The sequence below is a fragment of the Theropithecus gelada genome, chromosome 7b (assembly GCF_003255815.1).
Source record: "Theropithecus gelada isolate Dixy chromosome 7b, Tgel_1.0, whole genome shotgun sequence".
NCBI classification, from domain to species: Eukaryota; Metazoa; Chordata; class Mammalia; order Primates; family Cercopithecidae; genus Theropithecus; species Theropithecus gelada.
Window position 1 is genome coordinate 106,903,250 of NC_037675.1, and position 19,012 is coordinate 106,922,261.

Consider the following 19,012-nt stretch of genomic DNA (forward strand, 5'->3'; position numbering starts at 1 on the left):
GGCCTCCCAAAGTGCTGGGATTACAGGCTTGAGCCACCGCGCCCGGCCCCAGTGCTCCTTTTTTAAGTGCATGGTTCAGTGGGTTTTGACAAGCGTGCACGGACACGTCAGTGCCACTGCAGTTAGAGTGGTGAACAGCCCCATCTTCCCCGAAGTATTTAAACTGATTTTTATTTGTATCTAAGAGATACTTGTGAACATCAGCTTGCTGGAGCCCTGCTGGACAGGGAGCCTGTGGTGAGACATGCAGGCGAGTTGGGTGCACAGGGGGCCTTGGAGGGAGAGCCCTCCCCACCCTGTGTGCCCCTTGCTTTAAAGCATCCTGGGTCACACCTTGCTGATGGCCTCAGGCACGTGAGCCGCCGCGCTGTTTCCGACTGTCCACAGGCACACTCAGCTATCCCGGACCCTGCGGCACATAGTCCTCGTCCGCCCGCTGAGACTGTTAGCATGGAGTGGGGCCCTTGGGGCCTGAGCCCTAGCGACTGGGTCACTCTCAGTTGTGTTGGGTAAAGGAAGGGCCCTGGGGACCAGCGTGCCCCTGGAATGAACTTGGGGGCCCGTCTGTGGGTGCCCTCCTGACTGCGTGAGCAGCAGGTTGGCCTGGCCGCAGGCTACAGGGTGACTGGGCCATCAGAAGCCGTGATGCTGCCTCGGGCCCTGGTACACCCTCAGCTGCCACTCACACTTGTGCCCACAGTATCCTCACTTCTTGAAGAGGGAAGGCAACAAGCTTCAGATCATGCTGCAGCGCAGAAAGCGCTACAAGAACAGAACCATCCTGGGCTACAAGACGCTGGCCGTGGGCTCCATCAGCATGGCTGAGGTGAGTGCTCCGACTGGCGTGGCCTGCGTCGGGCTGGCCACCTGGGCGCCAGAGCATTTGCCCGTGGGAGATGTCTCTCCCGGGTCCAGATGTCCAGGGATCACATGAAAATGATGAGAGGAGCCTGGCGGCTGGGCTCCGCCATAAGGGCCGGGCGTGGCCCCAGGTGGTGCTTCCTCTCTGACCTTCCCTTGCCACCCAGCGTGGCTCCCCACATGCCTGCAGCCCTGTGCACGCCCCTCTAATGAGCCTGTCCTGCCCTTCAGGGGAGGCTGGGTTTTGGGTCGGGCTGCTCTGGAGTCCTTTCCGTGGAGGAATCGCCGCCGTCCCCGCACTGCAGGTGCCTCCTGTGATGGGCTCATCGCCGTCCCCGCACTGCGGGTGCCTCCTGTGATAGATGTGTCCGTCCCCGCACTGCTGGTGCCTCCTGTGATGGGTGTGTCCGTCCCCGCACTGCTGGTGCCTCCTGTGATAGGTTTGTCACCGTCCCCGCACTGCGGGTGCCTCCTGTGATGGGTGTGTCACCGTCCCCGCACTGCGGGTGCCTCCTGTGATAGGTTTGTCACCGTCCCCGCACTGCAGGTGCCTCCTGTGATGGGTTCGTGTCCGTCCCCGCACTGCGGGTGCCTCCTGTGATGGGTTTGTCGCCGTCCCCGCACTGCGGATGCCTCCTGTGATGGGTTCGTGTCCGTATCCTGCTCGGCACGTGCTCTGGCCCAGAATTGGCTGAGCAGGAGGAGCAGGACAGGCGTCAGCTCCATGCAGGGGCCACCGACCATACCTGAGCAGGGCGGGGCAACACCCAGAGGTCAGAGGGGGTGGCTGGAGTTCCCTGGAGGGGAAAGAAGGGAAAGTACCTCAAAAGGAAAGGAAACAGCCAAGCAGCAGCCCACCTTGTTCCAGAGGACCCAGCGTTCCGAGGAGGCCGTGGTGGGGTGTGGGGGCTCGGGAGAAGACACCCCAGGCTGAGGCCTCGGACTTTCTCATGAACCCTTTTGGGGCTGCAAGATTGGCTCTGGGAGAAGGCGCAGCCCAGGGCCCCAGACCCATTTGTCTCTTTTGCTTCAGAACTTTCCCCATCGTGGGGCTGTGTTCAGGGGTCAAGGGGCTGCGGGTGTGAGTGGTGCTTAGGGCATGTGAAGCTGTGTCGCTGCCTGCCTGGGGCCTGGGAAGGTCAGCCAGGGCAGCCCCTCATTGGGAGCCGGAGCTGCCAGAGCCCCCCAGCCCCTCTTCGTCCCGCTGGGTCCCCCTGCTCCTGGCTTGGGGCTAGGACGGTGGGTGTGCCCACTTGTAGCTGGTTCCCCCACACCCCCCTGGAGCCTGCAGGCCTCCTATCTCCCAGGTCAAGTGCTAGGTCCCCCAGATCCTCACACACCCCCACTTACGCATCCAGGACAAGTGCCAAGCATTACTCTGGGCTCAGCCCTCCCCACTGCCCCGGGAGATGGGAGCGTGGAGGGTACAGGAAGCCGCAGTGGCGTCCCGAGGCCTCACTTCTCTGTGCCGCCACATGGCCTCAGACAAGCCTTGCAGTCTCCCGGGTTCCTTCGGCAAACTACGGACAGCATGGGTGGACCGGGCCTCCAGGCTGCATTTCCCAGGGCCCTGGGACCCCTCTGGTGGCCTGGAGCTGCCTGTCATCCCAGCCTCCCTGCTGCAGGCTCAGTGATGGGTGAACAGGTGGCTCAGGGGTGCTCTCTGGGCCATGAGAGCCTCCTGGGAGCTGCTGCCTGCTTCCTGTGGAGCAGGAGGGTCCGGGCACTATGGGGAGGTCATGCAGGCTCTGTTTCCCATTAGCCATGCAGGTGATGTCCTGCGGATCCCTGCCAGTCCCTGTGAACTCCCGCCCCCGGGCCGCTCCGCCCACATCTCTCAGTGCTGAGACTCCTGCGCTGCCAGCCCTGCCTGCACCTAAGCGCCCCAGGCCACTCCTCCCTGCCCTTCTCAGCGGGGCGCCCCTCTCAGCGCTGGGGCTTCTGTGTTGGGCATCCTTGCCCTGAACACTAGCCTCTGCTCCCAGGCCCCTCCCTCGCCTGCCCTCCCAGCCTTGGGCTGTCCCCTGCTGATCCCTGGGGAGAGGCTGGAGCAACCTTCCCCCACCTCAGGCCACACCAGCCACATCGCCTGCTGCTTGTCATCTGTTCTTCATTCTTTTTTTTTTTTTTTTTTTGAGACGGAGTCTTACTCTGTCGCCCAGGCTGGAGTGCAGTGGCCGGATCTCAGCTCACTGCAAGCTCCGCCTCCCGGGTTTACGCCATTCTCCTGCCTCAGCCTCCCGAGTAGCTGGGACTACAGGCGCCCACCACCTCGCCCGGCTAGTTTTTTGTATTTTTTAGTAGAGACGGGGTTTCACTGTGTTAGCCAGGATGGTCTCGATCTCCTGACCTCGTGATCCGCCCGTCTCGGCCTCCCAAAGTGCTGGGATTACAGGCTTGAGCCACTGCGCCCGGCCCATTCTTGGAAGAAAAGCCCCACCCCTGGATGTAGTCCCAGTGCCCTGCCCCTGAGCCTGTGGCCCCACCCCAAGGCTCCCTCGCCCTGCACCTGTGGCTTCCAAAGCCGAGGTGGTCTGCCTGCTCCTTGCTCTCCCCTCCACTGGCTCCTCCAGGTCCTCAGGGCGTCCTTCCACCTTCCACCGGCGGCCTGGCCCCAGAACCTAGTTGGGCCCTCCCATGTGTCCCCGAGCACCAGGGCGGCTCATGGGCTCACTGTGTCCTGCCGCCTTTGGGGCTGGCTCCCACCTGTGAGCGTTGCTGGCTGGTTGAGAGTGTGAGCGCGGGAGATTGCAGAGGCAGGACAGCCCCGTGGGCACAGACGGACACAGGTGGCGGAGGTGGGGGGCTCTCACCAGGTGGGCTCAGGCAGCTGTGCCGTGGGGGCTTGCTGGCTCCGAGACTGCACAACTGAGGCGGGGGTGAGGGCATGGGTGCTGCCATAGGGACTGTTGTGAGAGTTGGGTGTGGGTGAGGCTGGCGCCATGTGTTTGAGAGTAGTGCTCGGCTGGAGGGAAGGGTCCTTGAGGGCACAGCGTGGGGTGAGGCGGGCCATTGGGTGGACTCGAGGCCAGGGCGGAGAGTGTGGTGGGAGAGGATGCGGGGGGCACCTGCCCAGGGCCTCCAGGCTGTGGGGAGAGCAGAAGGCGATGGCCGTGGGGACACAGGTGTCACCTCCCTTCAGATGGGTGCACACTCGGGGCAGGAGAGACTGAGCAGCCTGGGCCCTGCCATACCCTAACCCTGCCCTCACCACGTGCTCATTTTGAGTGAGTTGAGCCCAGAGCCCTGGCCTGTCCAGCCCTCACTCCGAGGCTGAGGAAGTGGAATCCAAGGTGGCCCAGGGTAGGGGCCGGGCCTCACGGGTGCCATGAACTGAACACCAGCGTGGGACGGCTTAGGTCTGCAGGCTGACCAGCAGTTCTGGCTGAGAGCATCAGGAGTGACCACAGCCCCAGGGCCTGCTTGGCACGCGCCTCTGCCTGCCACCTCTCAGGAAGGTTGAGCTGACTGCGGGCGGTCCCCCTCAGAGGCAGCTCTGCAGAGGCAGGCATGCGATGGGGACAGACGTGGGGCTTCTCCTATGGTGTGGCTCTCGGAACTCACCCCAGCACCCATAGAGGGAGTGTGTAGGGGTGGGCGTGCGTGTGGCCAGACCACCCCGGGGCCCCAGCCTGGGGGATGCAGGCATGCTAGCTGGTGGCCATTGTCTGAGGCTGGGGCCTGTGGGCTCCTTGACAAGACAGGAAGGTTGACAGACCCATGACCAGGCGTAGGGGTGACCTGGGAGTGTGGTGGTGGCTGAGGGAGCAGCCATGCTTCTTTGCACAGCTGGGCTCCCTCTCGTGGCCTCGCCACAAGCTGCACATGCCACTTGGGCCAGGTCCAGCCCAGGGGCACCTGTGAGGGGCGGGCGGCTCACGGTGGGACACAGGAAGACCTCAGGGTAAGGATAGAATGGAGCATCACCCTGACCGTTTGCATGCTGGATCCCCTTTAGTTTCTCTGTGAGTGTCTGCACGGCTACAGGCTGCTGATGACAGCCCAGTCAGGCATGGGCTGTGCGTCCATGGGGGCCCCATGAGAATACGATGGCTCCATGGTGGCCCTGTGAGCATGTGATGGCACTGGACACTTCCTATCTCCTGATGACGTGGTAGCCATCATAACACCATAGCACAGTTACTTTATCACTGTATGAATTCAGTGTGGCCCGAGTGTCCTGGGCCTGGCCACACACACGCCCACCCCTACACAGTGGTGCATGGTGACGTCCCAGGCCTTTACGTCACTCACTCACCCACCAGCTCGTCCGGAGCTACCTCCAGCCCCACAGCTCGTCCGGAGCTACCTCCAGCCCCACAGGCTCTGCCGTCGTCAGTGCCCTGTTCACAGGCACTACTTTATATCTTTTGTGCTTTATTTTTACTGTGCTTTTTTGTTTGTTTTTTGTTTTTAAATTTTTTCGTGACATAGTCTCACTTTGTCACCAGGCTATAGGGCAGTGGTGTGATCTCAGCTCGCTGCAACCTCCACCTCCTGGGTTCAAGTGATGCTCCTGCCTCAGCCTCCCGAGTGGTTGGGATTGCAGGTGCTCGTCACCACACTCAGCTAATTTTTGTATTTTTAGTAGACACAGGTTTCACCACATTATCCAGGCTGGTCTTGAACTCCTGACCTCAAGTGATCTGCCCATCTGGGCCTCCCAAAGTGGTGGTATTTCAAGCATGAGCCACCATGCGCAGCCTACTGTTTCTGTGTTTGAATGTGTTTAGACATGTAAATCCCTACCGAGTGTAACAACTGCCTGCAGTTTTCAGTACAGTCACATGCTTTCCAGGTTTGTGGCCTAGGAGCGGGAGTCTGTCTCTCATACAGGCCGACCTTGAAGATATTGTGTGTTCAGTCCTAGGCCACCCCTGTAAAAACGGATATTGAAATAAAGCGAGTCACACACATTTTGTGGTTTTTCAGTGCATATAAAAGTTATGTTAGGCCAGGCGCGGTGGCTCATGCCTGTAATCCCAGCACTTTGGGAGGCCGAGGCGGGCAGATCACGAGGTCAGGAGATCGAGACCATCCTGGCGAACACGGTGAAACCCCGTCTCTACTGAAAATACAAAAAAATTAGCCAGGCGTGGTGGCGGGCGCCTGTAGTCCCAGCTTCTAGGGAGGCTGAGGCAGGAGAATGGCATTAACCTGGGAGATGGCAGAGCTTGCAGTTAGTGGAGATCGCGCTGCTGCACTCCAGCCTGGGCGACAGAGCGAGACTTTGTCTCAAAAAGAAAAAAAAAAAAAGTTATGTTTACGTAGTACTGTAGTCTGTTAAGTGTGTAATAGCATTATGTCAAAAAATATATGTACATATTGATTTTAAAATATTGCTAAAGCCGGGCGTGGCGGCTCATGCCTGTAATCCCAGCACTTTGGGGGCCAAGCCAGGCAGATCACCTGAGGTCAGGAGTTCGAAACTGGCTTGGCCAATATGGTGAAACGTCATCTCTACTAAAAACACACAAAAAATTAGCCAGGTGTCGTGGCTCACGCCTATAATCCCAGCTACTAGGGATGCTGAGGCAGGAGAATCACTTTAACCCAGGAGGCAGAGGTTGCAGTGAGCCGAGATCATGCCCCTGCACTCCAGCCCGGGTGACAGAGTGAGACTCCATCTCAAAAGAAAAGAAAAGAAAAGCTGACAATCATCTGAGCCTTCAGGGAGGTGTAACCCTTTGGCTGGTGGGGGTCTTCCTCAGCGTGGATGGCTGCTGACCTATCAGGGTGTTGGTTGCTGAAGGCTGGGGTGCCTGTGGCAGTTTCTTAAACAAGACAACGAAGAAGTTTCTTGCATCATTTGACTCTTCTTTTCACAAAGTAGTTCTCTGTCGCCTGTGGTGCTGTTCGGTGCCATTTTACCCACCATTATTTCAGAATAGGAGTCAGTCCTCTCAAATCCTGTTGCTGCTTTTCTAACACAGTGGATGGAATCTTCTAAGTCCTCTGTTGCCGTTCCACAGTGTTCACAGCATCCTCACCAGGAGCAGGTTCCATCTCAAGAAACCACTTTTGGCCGGGCGCAGTGGCTCACACCTGTAATCCCAGCACTTGGGGAGGCCGAGGCGGCAGGATCACGAGGTCAGGAGATCGAGACCATCCTGGCTGACACGGTGAAACCCCGTCTCTACTAAAAATACAAAAATTAGCTGGGCGTGGTGGCGGGCACCTGTAGTCCCAGCTACTCGGGAGGCTGAGGCAGGAGAATGGCGTAAACCCAGAAGGCGGAGCTTGCAGTGAGCCGAGATCGCGCCACTGCACTCCAGTCTGGGCGACAGAGCGAGACTCCGTCTCAAAAAAAAAAAAAAATAATAATAATAATAATAAAGCACTTTCATTGCTCATCCATAAGAAGCCGCTTCTTATCAGCTGAAGTTTCTTCGTGAGACTGCAGCAATTCGGTCACATCCTCGGGCTCTGCTTCTAATTCCAGTTCTCTTGCTATTTCCGTCACATGTGTAGTTCCTTCTTACACTGAAGCCTCGAACCCCTCAAAGCCATCCGTGAGAGAGTTGGAATCCTCTTCTCCCAAATTCCTGTCAATGTTGATATCTCAGCCTCTTCCCATGAATCACAGATGTTCTTCATGGCATCAAGAATGGTGAATCCAGGCCAGGTGCCCTGTTTCACGCCTGTAATCACAGCACTTTGGGAGGCCAAGCTGGGCAGATCATTTGAGGTCAGGAGTTCTAAACCAGCCTGGCCAATATGGTGAAACACTGTCTCTGCTAAACACACACACACACACACACACACACACACACACACACACACACACAGAAAAGGCTGGGCACAGTAGCTCACACCTGTAATCCCATCATTTTGGAGGCCAAGGCAGGCGGATTACCTGAGGTCAGGAGTTCGAGACCAGCCTGGCCAACATGGTGAAACCCTGTCTCTAATTTTGTACTAAAAGTACAAAAATTAGCCAGGTATGGTGGTGGGCGCCTGTAATCCCAGCTACTCAGGAGGCTGAGGCAGGAAAATCGGTTGAACCCGGGAGGCGGAAGTTGCAGTGAGCTGAAATTACACTAATGCATTCCAGCCTGGGCAATAAGAGTGAGACTCCGTCTCAAAACATTAAAAAAATTAGTGGGCTGGGCGTGATGGCTCACGCCTGTAATCTCAGCATTTTGGGAGGCTGAGGTGGGCGGATAACCTGAGGTCAGGAGCTTGAGACCGGCCTGACCAACATGGAGAAACCCCGTCTCTACTAAAAACACAAAATTAGCTGGGCATGGTGCCACATGCCTGTAATTCTAGCTACTCAGGAGGCTGAGGCGGGAGAATTGCTTGAACCCAGGAGGCGGAGGTTGCAGTGAGCCGAGATCGTGACATTGCACTCTAGCCTGGGTGTCAAGAGTGAGACTTCGCCTCAAAAAAAAAAAAAAAAAAAAAACAAATTGGTGGAGCGTGGTGGCAAGGCAGGCACCTGAAGTCCCAGCTACTCAGGAGGCTGAGGCAGAATTGCTTGAACCTGGGAAGTGGAGGTTGTAGTGAGCTGAGATTGCGCCATTGCACTCCAGCCTGGGCAACAAGAGTGAGAATCCGTCTCAAAAAAAGAGAATGAGCTGGGTGTGGTGGTTAATCAACTTCTCCTCTCTAGCTATGAAAGTCCTAGATGGCATCTTTTTCCAGTGGAAGGCTGTGTCTTCTACGTTGAAATCTGTTGTTTAGTGTAGCCACCTTCGTCGATGATCTGAGCTGGATCTTCTGGAGAACTCGCTGCAGCTTCTCCATCAGCAGTTGCCGCTTCACGTTGCATTTCTATGTTATGGAGACAGCCGCTTTCCTAAAACCTCATGAACCAACTTCTGCCAGCTCCAAGCTTCTTCCGCACACTCCTTGCCTCTCAGCCTTCACAGAGGTGAAGGGAGTCAGGGCCTTGCTCCAGATGAGGCTTTGGCTTAAGGGAGTGTTGTCTGGTTCCATCTTCCATTCCGGCCACTCACTCTGTCCACATCAGCACTGAGGCTGCTGCTTTGCTGATTCTCACTCCTGTGTTCACTGGAGCAGCACTTTTCCTCCCCTCAGGAGCTTTCTCTTTGCATTCACTGCTTGGTGATTTAGTATAAGAGGCCTCGCCTTCACCGTCTGGCCTCTGACCTGCCTTCCTCACTAAGCTCAGTCATTTCGAGGTTCTCGTTGAAAGGGATGTGCAACCTTTCCTTTCACTTGAACACTTAGGGGCCATTGTAGAGTTAGTAATTGGCCTAATTTCCATATTGTTGTGTCTCGGAAGAGAGAGGCCCGAGGAGAGACAGAGACACGGGGGATGGCCGGTGGGCTGAGCAGCCAGAATGCTCACATCCACTGATTCAGTTCCCCGTCTTACGTGGGTGATGTTCGTGGTGCCCCAAAGCAATTGCAGCAGTCACACCTTAGCTCACGGATCACAGATCACCATACAGATTTAATAATAGAGTTTTGAAATATTGGGAGAATTACCAAAATGTGACAGGGAGACACAAAGTGAGCACTTGCGGTTGGAAAAGTGGCGCCGTTGGACTTCTTGGTGCGGGGTTGCCAAAAGCCTTCACTGTGAGAAACAAAAGATCTGCAAAGTGCAGTAAGGCAGAGCACAGTGGAGCGAGGGCTGCAGCCTGGGTGCGTGGTAGGCGGCACCACCCAGGCTTGCATGCTGTGATGTTGGCAAGATGATGAGGTCTCCTCACCATGCATGTCTCAGGACATACCTCTGTCATTACGTGGTGCATGACTATTTGTTTTCACAAAATTTTTATTATACTATTTGTACAATTAAGTGTGACATCCTGAGCAATTTTCTTTCTTTCTTTCTTTCTTTATTTTTTTTGAGTCAGGGTCTTTGTCACCCAGGCTGGAGTGCAGTGGTGTGATCTTGGCTCGCTGCAGCTTCAAGCCCCTGGGCCCAAGCAATCCTCCCATCTCAGTCCCCAAGTAGCTGGGACTACAGGTGCATGCCACCATGCCTGACTAATTTTTTATACTTTTTGGTAGAGACAGTTTCGCCGTGTTGCCCAGGCTGGTCTCAAACTCCTGAGCTCATGCCATCCACCTGTCTAGACCTCCCAAAGTGCTGCTAGGATTACAGGTGTGAGCCATTGTGTCCGGCCTCAATTTTCCATGTCACTCAAATCTATTTGAAAATGGAAGAGGGAGGAGCCTGTCAGGGTCAGGGGCAGAGGGAGCTGGGCCCTGCGGCCACCCTCCTTGGTGAGGCAGCTCCAGCCCTTTGCTGAGGATCACTGAGCATCCACAGAGCATCTGCTAGACTAACTCAGGAGGGTGGTCTCAGGGTCAGCAGGGGCAGGAGTGGGAATGACCACAGTCCAGGACAGTGACCTGCCTGCCAGCCAGCATCACCCCTGGGGAGTGCCCAACTCAAGGGTGGTTGGCCCCTTGCCAGGAGGACGCACACATCAAGGAGCACTGTCAGGAGGAGGGGAACGTGCAGCCTGGAGCGTGGGGCCTGGGACTTCCAGGGCATGCAGATATCAAAATAGTGTTCACATAAAGGTCGATGACAGGCTGAGAGGAGCGGGGGCTACTCCACAACCTGCCCCTGGCCCGCTACGGGCCCAGCAGAGCATTCCCATTACAGCTAGCTGCAGGAATCCCGGCAAAAGCCTTTGTCAAGAGGCCCCGTTCCTTTCTGCCCTCCCATCTGAAGGAGGAAGTGAGCAGGGTTTTCTTGGGAGGAAAAGGGCCCGGACCCCTCTGAGCCTCGTGGAAGTTGGTGTGAGCAGGTGTAGCGCCGCCTGAGCCCCACTTGATTCCTCCGGGACCCCAGCCCAGCAGTCCCCTCCCCACTGAGCTCATTGTATTGGGATGCCCAGCAAGGGCTCAGCGTTTCTGAACGAGGGCTTCTGAGCTTACAGGTTCTCACCCCTGCGTGACACTGAGACCCTGCCACGTGAGACGTCACTCTGAGAAGGTGACTCAGGGTGCTGGGGGCCTGGACAACAGCAGCCTCCAAGTGCGTGAGGCTGCATGTGCCCCGGCGAGTGTGTGGGCACAAGGGCATCAGCAGTGGGTGCGAGTGTTGGCAGAAGCTGCCAGCTGCCCCTCGTAATTTTCTGAAATGAAGGTGAGGGCAAATGTAAACTTTCAAACGTTTTTTTACTTTGATTAATTGAAGAATTAGCAGCCCAAATCAGGACCCCACAATAAAAATAAATCTGGTCGGCCGGGCGTGGTGGCTCACGCCTGTAATCCCAGCACTTTGGGAGGCCGAGGCGAGCAGATCGTTTGAGGTCAGGAGTTTGAGACCATCCTGACCAACGTGGTAAAACCCGGTTTCTACTAAAAATACAAAACTTAGCTGGGCGTTCTGGCGGACGCCGGCAATTCCAGGTACTCGGGAAGCTGGGGCAGGAGAATCGCTTGAACCCAGGAGGCGGAGGTTGCAGTGAGCCAAGATCACGCCATTGTACTCTAGCCTGGGCCACAGAGTGAGACTCCGTCTCAAAAAAATAATAAATAAATAAATCTGGTCTAGAAAATCCTAACATCTGGATGTGAACCAATAGTCCCAAAAGGCGGCTTCTAGAGCACAGATGGCCCCAAGGCTGTGAGTGTCTGAGAGCTGTCATCGTGGCGTATGGTTCTGAGGCTGGCATGGGGCACGGCGGGGCCATGCCTAGGCGCGGGTCGTGGCTGCAGGAGGGGCCGGGGCTTGTTCTGCCACTCCCTGGTTTGAGTCTCTCACAACAGAGGGGCTTGGCCTGGCCTGTGAGCCAGGCCTGGTGGGTGTCTCCTGCTGTTGGAGATTCCTGCCTGGCTGAGAGTGCTCCGGCTGCTCCTCCTTGGTCCCCCACAGACACTGGTCCCTGGGCATTGACTCCTGTGGCATTGACTCCTGTGGGTTGGGCGGCCGGTTTCACACTGTTTTGCTGCTGCTGAGGTCTTGAGTGGGTGGAGGGGTGGAGGCAGAGTTGAAGCAGGGGGCCCAGGATCTTCCTGGGTGGCTTTGTGTGGACAGCAGGTGTGCCTGAGATCAGGAGGGCCGCAGACACCTCTCTGTCCATCTCAGTCCCTCATGGCCGTGCCTGGCACTGGCCTCCCTAGCACAGCCCCATGCCCTCTCCTTATGGCCTGTTCACAAGAACTCCCATGTTCCCCTCGTCTGTCCACCTGGCTCCTGTGTCCACCTCTCGTATCTGTCCCCTCTCCCCGGTGGCCACGTTTCCTGTCCACTGGATGCTCCCTGCCCTGTGGCTGCCCTGCCGAGGCCTGCCCTTGCTGTCACTGAGAGAGAAAGCCCTTCAGAAACCCCAGCCCACACACCAGGGCACCGGGCTCCTTCCCGTCGTGGCGCTTTCTAGAACCGTGCCCCTGGCCTACAGGTGATGCAGCACCCGTCTGAAGGCGGCCAGGTGCTGAGCCTCTGCAGCAGCATCAAGGAGGCCCCCGTCAAGGCAGCCGAGATCTGGATTGCCTCCCTGTCCAGCCAGCCCATTGACCACGAGGACAGCGCCATGCAGGCCGGCCCCAAGGCCAAGTCCACGGGTGAGTGCGGTGCCAGCCTGCTCCTGCCCCTGCCGTGGGGAGGCCATCTCCCAGCCACGGCACATCGGGTGGCAGAAACCATCCAGCTTGGCTTAAGGAGTCGGGGGTCTGGAGCACGAGTCAGTGGCTCTCCTGTCTGGAAGCCACCGCAGAGGCATGCGCTGTTATGGGGCCCGGGCTGCCACAGGTCCCTGCTCTGTCCCCCTGGCTGCAGCTCCTTGGTCGAGAGGCCTGAGTCCTGAGTGTCCTCAAAAAGAGGTGTGGGGCCGCACTGTGATGCCCTTGCTGGTCTGGGTGCAGGGCCCGGCATAGGCAGGTGCCACGGCTGCCGCCACCCCAGTAGGGTCACCAGCGCCTCCCCTACTCCTCAGGCAGGGGGGACCCAGTTGGCGCAAATCCAGGCTGAAATGCCAGCCAGTAGGAGCGGCCGTGGGGGCTGGAGCAGTTCATGTGGCCCCCTTTTGCCCTCCCTGGCCCTCCCCACTTCCTGCCACCCCCGACCTAGACTGTTGCCAGTGGACTCTGGGGGCTCGGGGCCACAGCACCTGTGTCTGGAGCCCCTCTGTCCTGCATGGATCCACCTCCTCGCTGCCCCAACTCTGTGTCCAGGGAAGCCTGGGGGTGGCCACCGCCTGGTTTCCTGGGTGGAATCTCACGGCACCCTCCCTTCTGTCTGTTCATTCCGCAGATAACTACTCTGAGGAGGAGTATGAGAGCTTCTCCTCCGAGCAGGAGGCTAGTGACGACGCTGTGCAGGGGCAGGTGACCTGGGGTCGGGGCTCCGCGCCCTCTCCCGGCTCACACCGGGTGTCCTGGGGTCTGTGGGGTCCTCACCAGCCGTCACCAGGGCCTCGTGAGGGTGGGTGAGCCACAGGCCCGGCCCCTGGTTGGCCGCCCGTCTCTCGTCTCCCGACCCCAGGGGCTCGGGTTTGTGTGCAGGTGGCTCTGAGAGTCTTGGGAAGCAGGTTGGCTCTCAGTGCTGGGCCTCTCCCATCGCCCACGCTGAGGCTGGCAGGGTCCTTCCGGCGCCGTGCAGGCTGCCATGGCCTCAGCCACTGCGTGTGTCTCTGCAGGACTTGGACGAGGACGACTTCGACGTCGGGAAGCCGAAGAAGCAGCGGAGATCGATTGTAAGAACGACGTCCATGACCAGGGTTGGTGGAGACTGCTTCTTTGAATGCCGGGGAAGGCGAGGGTGGGGTGGACGCTAGGAGCCTGAGCGTGGTGGGGGGCACGGGCGTGGGAAGTGAGATCTCACCCCAGGTCACAGCAGCATGTCCCGTGGCAGACCCCCTGGTTGCCAGTCTCCTGGGTGCCACTCTCTCCCCCGCCCCACCACATCTCATGACTTCAGCCTTGTGTGGCCACTAGGCCCAGTGGGCCCTGAGCAAGGCTGGGAGGCTGCAGAGCCCCAGGGAGGCCATCCTCCCCTTCGTCCCCTCAGGTGCCCACAGACACCTGAGTGGGCTGGTTCCCTCGCTTTTGTTTGGGATCTGGCCTACCTGGCCCCACGGTCCCCAGGAGCTTGGTGGGGCTGTCAGGCATTTTTTCCATGAGGAAAGCTCGGGCAGCTCTTTTCTCAGAGGCCATGTCCAGCACCGGCACAGAGGGCCCACCACCTGGTGCCTGGACACCCCAAGGACAGGCACGGTTCCAGGGAGGCCAGCACAGGTGGCAGGGGAGCCCTGTGCCTGGTGCTGACAAGGGATGTGGGCACAGGCCAGCCCAGACACCGCCGCCTCCTCTGGCAGCATTCAAGGGGGTACTGTGGGCAGACAGTGCCGGGGATGGGCGAGCTGCCCCAGAGTGGTGAAGCTGTGTCTTGCTGGCCTGGAGATCTGCCCCCACTGTGCAGAACACCAGCTTGTGCCTCCATTCCAGGGCCCCCTTGGGCCCAGCTGCTGTGGAGGGAGGGCGTGGGCTACCTTTGTAGGGTTGGCCCCCAAGAGGGTGGCTGAGGGTCCCGCTCGCCCAGTGGCTGGAGCCGAGGTTCTGCAGTCCAGGGTGGCACGAGGCGCCCATGGGGCTCAGGCTCTTGGAGCACGCACTACCCCACACTCACCCACCTGCCCACCCCACATGGGTGCTGAGCACCTTCCTTCTGGAGTTGGCCAGGGACTTTCCTGGGAGGGGGTGCTGAAGGAAGGGCCCCGTGAGCCTGGGAAGGGCTGCAGAGGTTTCTGGAAGAACCATGGAGTTTGCACACACCTCCCCGGGTCCCCCTTGGCCAGGAATGGAACTGTCAGACCTCAGGCCTGTTGGGAAGCTTCTGGGAGCTACGTGCGAATCCATCAGCACTGCTGGTGCTGAGGCCTTGCTGCCCTCCCACGGCGGGCCTGGGTGTGGCCTCCCTGCGGCCCGAGGAAGTGGCTCCAGTAGCGGGTCTGCGGCTCTGGCAGCAGGTCTGACTCTACACCACTTGTCTTGCAGCAACAAAATTTCAAGCAGAAAGTGGTGGCGCTGCTGCGGAGGTTCAAAGTGTCTGATGAGGTGAGTGCGCCGCCCTCTGCTCACAGCCCCACGCCTACAGCAGCGCCTGGGCACGCGCCTTCTGCTCACAGCGCCCACGCCTACAGCAGCGCCGGGGCAGGAGGAGCCCCCACGCCTACAGCAGCTGGGCAGGAGGCGGCCTCTGGAGTCTGTCTCGGGGCCATGTCTGGTTCTGCCGCTCACTGTCTGCATGGCCGGCCAGTATCACCATGAGGGGCAGGGACAGCGGCACTGCCTCCCAGGCTCCAGGTCGCCCGCCCGGCCAGTTTCACCGTGAGGTGCAGGGACAGCGGCACTGCCTCCCAGGCTCCAGGTCGCCCGCTGGGTCTCTGCTGAAGTACGAGTCGTGAATACACTGGAAGCTGGGAAGTCATTTTCAGGGGGCGTAACCATTAGTTTGTGTGTTTGTTTTTTTATAAATAGACTTTAGCTTTTAGAGCAGTTTTAGGTTTACAGCAAAATGGAGCAGAAAGTACAGAGTTCCCATGGACTCCTCCCCATCTGACAGCCCCCTACTATTGACAGTCCATGGGTTTTCAATGTTCGTCTTTTACCTTTTCTCTAATCTCAGAATTTTCTACAATGAACTTGCATAATTTTCATACTGAAAAGAAAAACATAGGTGGACTCAGTGGCTCACACCTGTAATCCAAGCATTTTGGGAGGCCAAGGCGGGCAGATCACTTGAGCCCAGGAGTTTGAGACCAGACTGGGCAACATAGCGAAACCCTGTCTCTACAGTAAAATACGAAAATTAGCTGTGGGTGGTGGTGTGCACCTATAGTCCCAGCTATTTGGGAGGAAACCTGGTAGGCCAAGGCTGCAGTGAGCGGAGATCGAGCCACTGCACTTCAGCCTGGGCAACAGAGCGAGACCCTGTCTCAAAAAGAAAAAAGAAACACTCGGCCGGGTGCAGTGGCTCACGCCTGTAATCCCAGCACTTTGGGAGGCCGAGGCGGGCGGATCATGAGGTCAGGAGATCGAGACCATCCTGGCTAACACGGTGAAACCCCGTCTCTACTAAAAATACAATTAGCCAGGCGTGGTGGCGGGTGCCTGTAGTCCCAGCTACTCGGGAGGCTGAGGCAGGAGAATGGAGTGAACCTGGGAGGCAGAGCTTGCAGTGAGCCGAGATCGCGCCACTGTACTCCAGCCTGGGCGACACAGTGAGACTCCATCTCAAAAAAAACGAAACAAAACAAAACAAAACACCCAAATCTCGGCTCACTGCAACCTCTGCCCTCCTGGGTTCAACAGGGTTTCACCCTGTTGGCCAGGCTGGTCTTGAACTCCTGGCCTCAAATGATCTGCTTGCCTCAGCCTCCCAAAGTGCTGGGATTACAGGTGTGAGCCACCACATCCAGCCTTTGTTGTTTCTTTAATGTCAGAAGAAAAACGTGCCTGGGTTCAGGACCGGAAGTGAAGAGGTGGCATTTAAGCATTTCAGCCCTGAAGCAGTGTTGTCCCTATCGGCCTGAGAGCACGCTGCCTGTAGATGGCGCTGTGTCCTAACATACTCGGGATGCACCTGGATCAGCCTCTGGGGCACACACTCAGCGAGGCTGTCAAGTGCATGTGCCGAAACAGGTGATTTGTGGCCCGGTGGGGCAGGCAGCATTTCTGAGAACAGCGTAACATCACCAACTGGCTGCAGAGGAAGGGCACCTCCACTACTGGGGTGGTCCTCGGGCCCCTGTGTCTTTTGGTTTGCATCTTGGATTGGAACATTCCCAAGTCCAGCTGAAGATGGGACTTGGCCAAGTCGGCTTCCTGGGGCTTCCTTGAGCCCTGTCGAGCGCCTGTGGGTTCAGGGGTGGGTGTTCTTGGTTGAATCTTGACTGTGGGATTCTGCACTCACGTGGGCAACTGAACTGAGTCCCAGAATGCATTTCACTTACACAGATTATGGTTCCGAGACTCACAACCCAAACTGTGAAAAGATGGGCCAACATCACAGACACCGTTCAGGGAGAGAACATCATTTTCATAGGGATAATTGCGCAGTTTTGTGTGAAATTCACACAGGTCAACACAGTACTTTAATGGAGCGATGGGATCTCTTTCCTGATTTTCCACCCATCCCTTTCCTGCGAAGACCAGACCATCTCCACTGCAGCTCTGAACCTGCGTCTTGGCCACTGGGAGCATCACGCCTGGCACTGCCCTCTGCCCAGGACTTCAGAGCAGCCCTCATTGGGCAGGAGATGCACAGTGAGACGAGGTCGCCTGCCTGGATTACAGCCATCTGAGATTGTTCATGCTGCTATAACGAAATACTTTAGACTGGGAAATTGATAAACAACCAAAATGTATTTCTCACAGTTCTGGAGGCTGTGAGTCCAAGTTCAAAGTGCCAGTAGATTTGGTGTCTGAGGGCCTGTTTCCCATAGAGGGCACTTTAGTGTCTTGTGTGGTGGACGGGACTGACAAGCTCCCTCAAGCCTCCCTCACCAGGGCGCCGAGCCCGTTCAGCAGGGCAGAGCTCGGTCCCTAACCACCTGGTGTCCCTCACCAGGGCGCCGAGCCCATTCAGCAGGGCAGAGCTCTCGGGCCCTAACCACCTGGTGGAGGCCCCGCCTGCTAATTCTAGCACCTTGGTGGTCAGGTTTCAGCATAGGAATTTTGGAGGTATAAACGTTCACAGCCCCCAGGCTGACCACAGAGCACTGGCATCCAGGCTGCCCTGTGCCCAGGTGCCACACAGTGGGTCTGGTGAGGAGGAGAGCAGCGCTCTGCTTGGGACCCGTCCTGTGAGGATGAACCAGAGTGAAGTCTGTTCCCTACAGCCCTCAGCTTCAGCTCACAGGGAAAGCTTCCGCTGGGGGCTGCCTTCTGTATTTTTCACTGTAAAAGGTGGCACACCTAGCGAGTCACTTGATTTTCAACAAGGGTGCCAAGTTCATCGGAGAAAGTATCTTTTCACAAAGAAACTGACGCTTGACAGTGCACACCATGTGCAGAATTCAGCTTGACTGGATCATATTCCTAAATGTAAAAGCCTAAAATTTAAATTACATAGATTCTAAGCCTTAAAAAATATGAACTTAAATCCTGCACTAATGCCACTGAGCTATACACCTAAAAATAGATAAAATGGAAAATATTATGTTTTATATTTTGTTTTTTTGTTTTTTTTTTTTTTGAGACGGAGTCTCGCTCTGTCGCCCAGCCTGGAGTGCAGTGGCCGGATCTTGGCTCACTGCAAGCTCCGCCTCCCGGGTTTACGCCATTCTCCTGCCTCAGCCTCCCGAGTAGCTGGGACTACAGACGCTCGCCACCTCGCCCGGCTATTTTTTTGTATTTTTTTACTAGAGATGGGGTTTCACCGGGTTAGCCAGGATGGTCTCGATCTCCTGACCTCGTGATCCGCCCATCTCGGCCTCCCAAAGTGCTGGGATTACAGGGTTGAGCCACCGCGCCCGGCCATATGTTTTATATTTTGTAACACAATAAACAAAAGTAGAAATTTGCTTTCTGAAAGATACTGTTAAAAGAATGAAAAGCTGGCTGGGCGTGGTGGCACACGCCTGTAATCCCTGCACTTTGGGAGGCCGAGGTGGGTGGATCATGAGGTCAGGAGATCGAGACGATCCTGGCTAACATGGTGAAATCCCGTCTAAAAATCCAGAAAAATTAGCTGGCCGTGGTGGCGGGCGCCTGTAGTCCCAGCTACTCAGGAGGCTGAGGCAGGAGAATGCAGAGCTTGCAGTGAGCTGAGATCGCGCCACTGCACTCCAGCCTGGGCGACAGAGCGAGACTCCATCTCAAAAAAAAAAAAAAGGATAAGCCACAGATTGACAGAGATATTTGCAAATAACGTACCTGGTAAAGATTTGTATCCAATAGATATATTAAAAACTCTCCAAACCCAGGAGGAAAAGGAACCTGATTTTTAAAATGAGTAAGACTCATACAGTGAAACTATGAAACATTTTTTAAAGAAAGAAGATATAAATAAGTGGAAAGATGTCATACGTTCATGAATTGGAAAACTTAGTCTTGTTAAGGTGGCAATACTCCCTAAATTGATGTACAACTTCAACGCAGTGCCTATCAGATTCCAGCTATGTTTTTGTAGAAATTGACCAGCTAAAATTTATATGTAAATGCAAGGGACTCAGGGCAGACAGAACAGTCTTGAAGAAAAAAGATTTATACTTCC

General features: G+C 56.7%; 1 protein-coding gene across 3 annotated transcripts in view; it reads left to right on the forward strand.

The window, feature by feature from the left end:
* Positions 1-19,012, forward strand: part of PACS2 (phosphofurin acidic cluster sorting protein 2) — an 85,887-nt gene that overhangs the window by 43,975 nt on the left and 22,900 nt on the right. For 2 of the 3 annotated variants that reach the window (XM_025392061.1, XM_025392063.1), the window contains exons 4-8: positions 701-826; positions 12,198-12,360; positions 13,049-13,122; positions 13,434-13,514; positions 14,791-14,850. In XM_025392061.1, coding sequence (XP_025247846.1) covers positions 701-826; positions 12,198-12,360; positions 13,049-13,122; positions 13,434-13,514; positions 14,791-14,850 — 504 coding nt within the window. The remainder of the gene's footprint in view (positions 1-700; positions 827-12,197; positions 12,361-13,048; positions 13,123-13,433; positions 13,515-14,790; positions 14,851-19,012) is intronic. The other variant, XM_025392064.1, reaches the window with a different exon arrangement.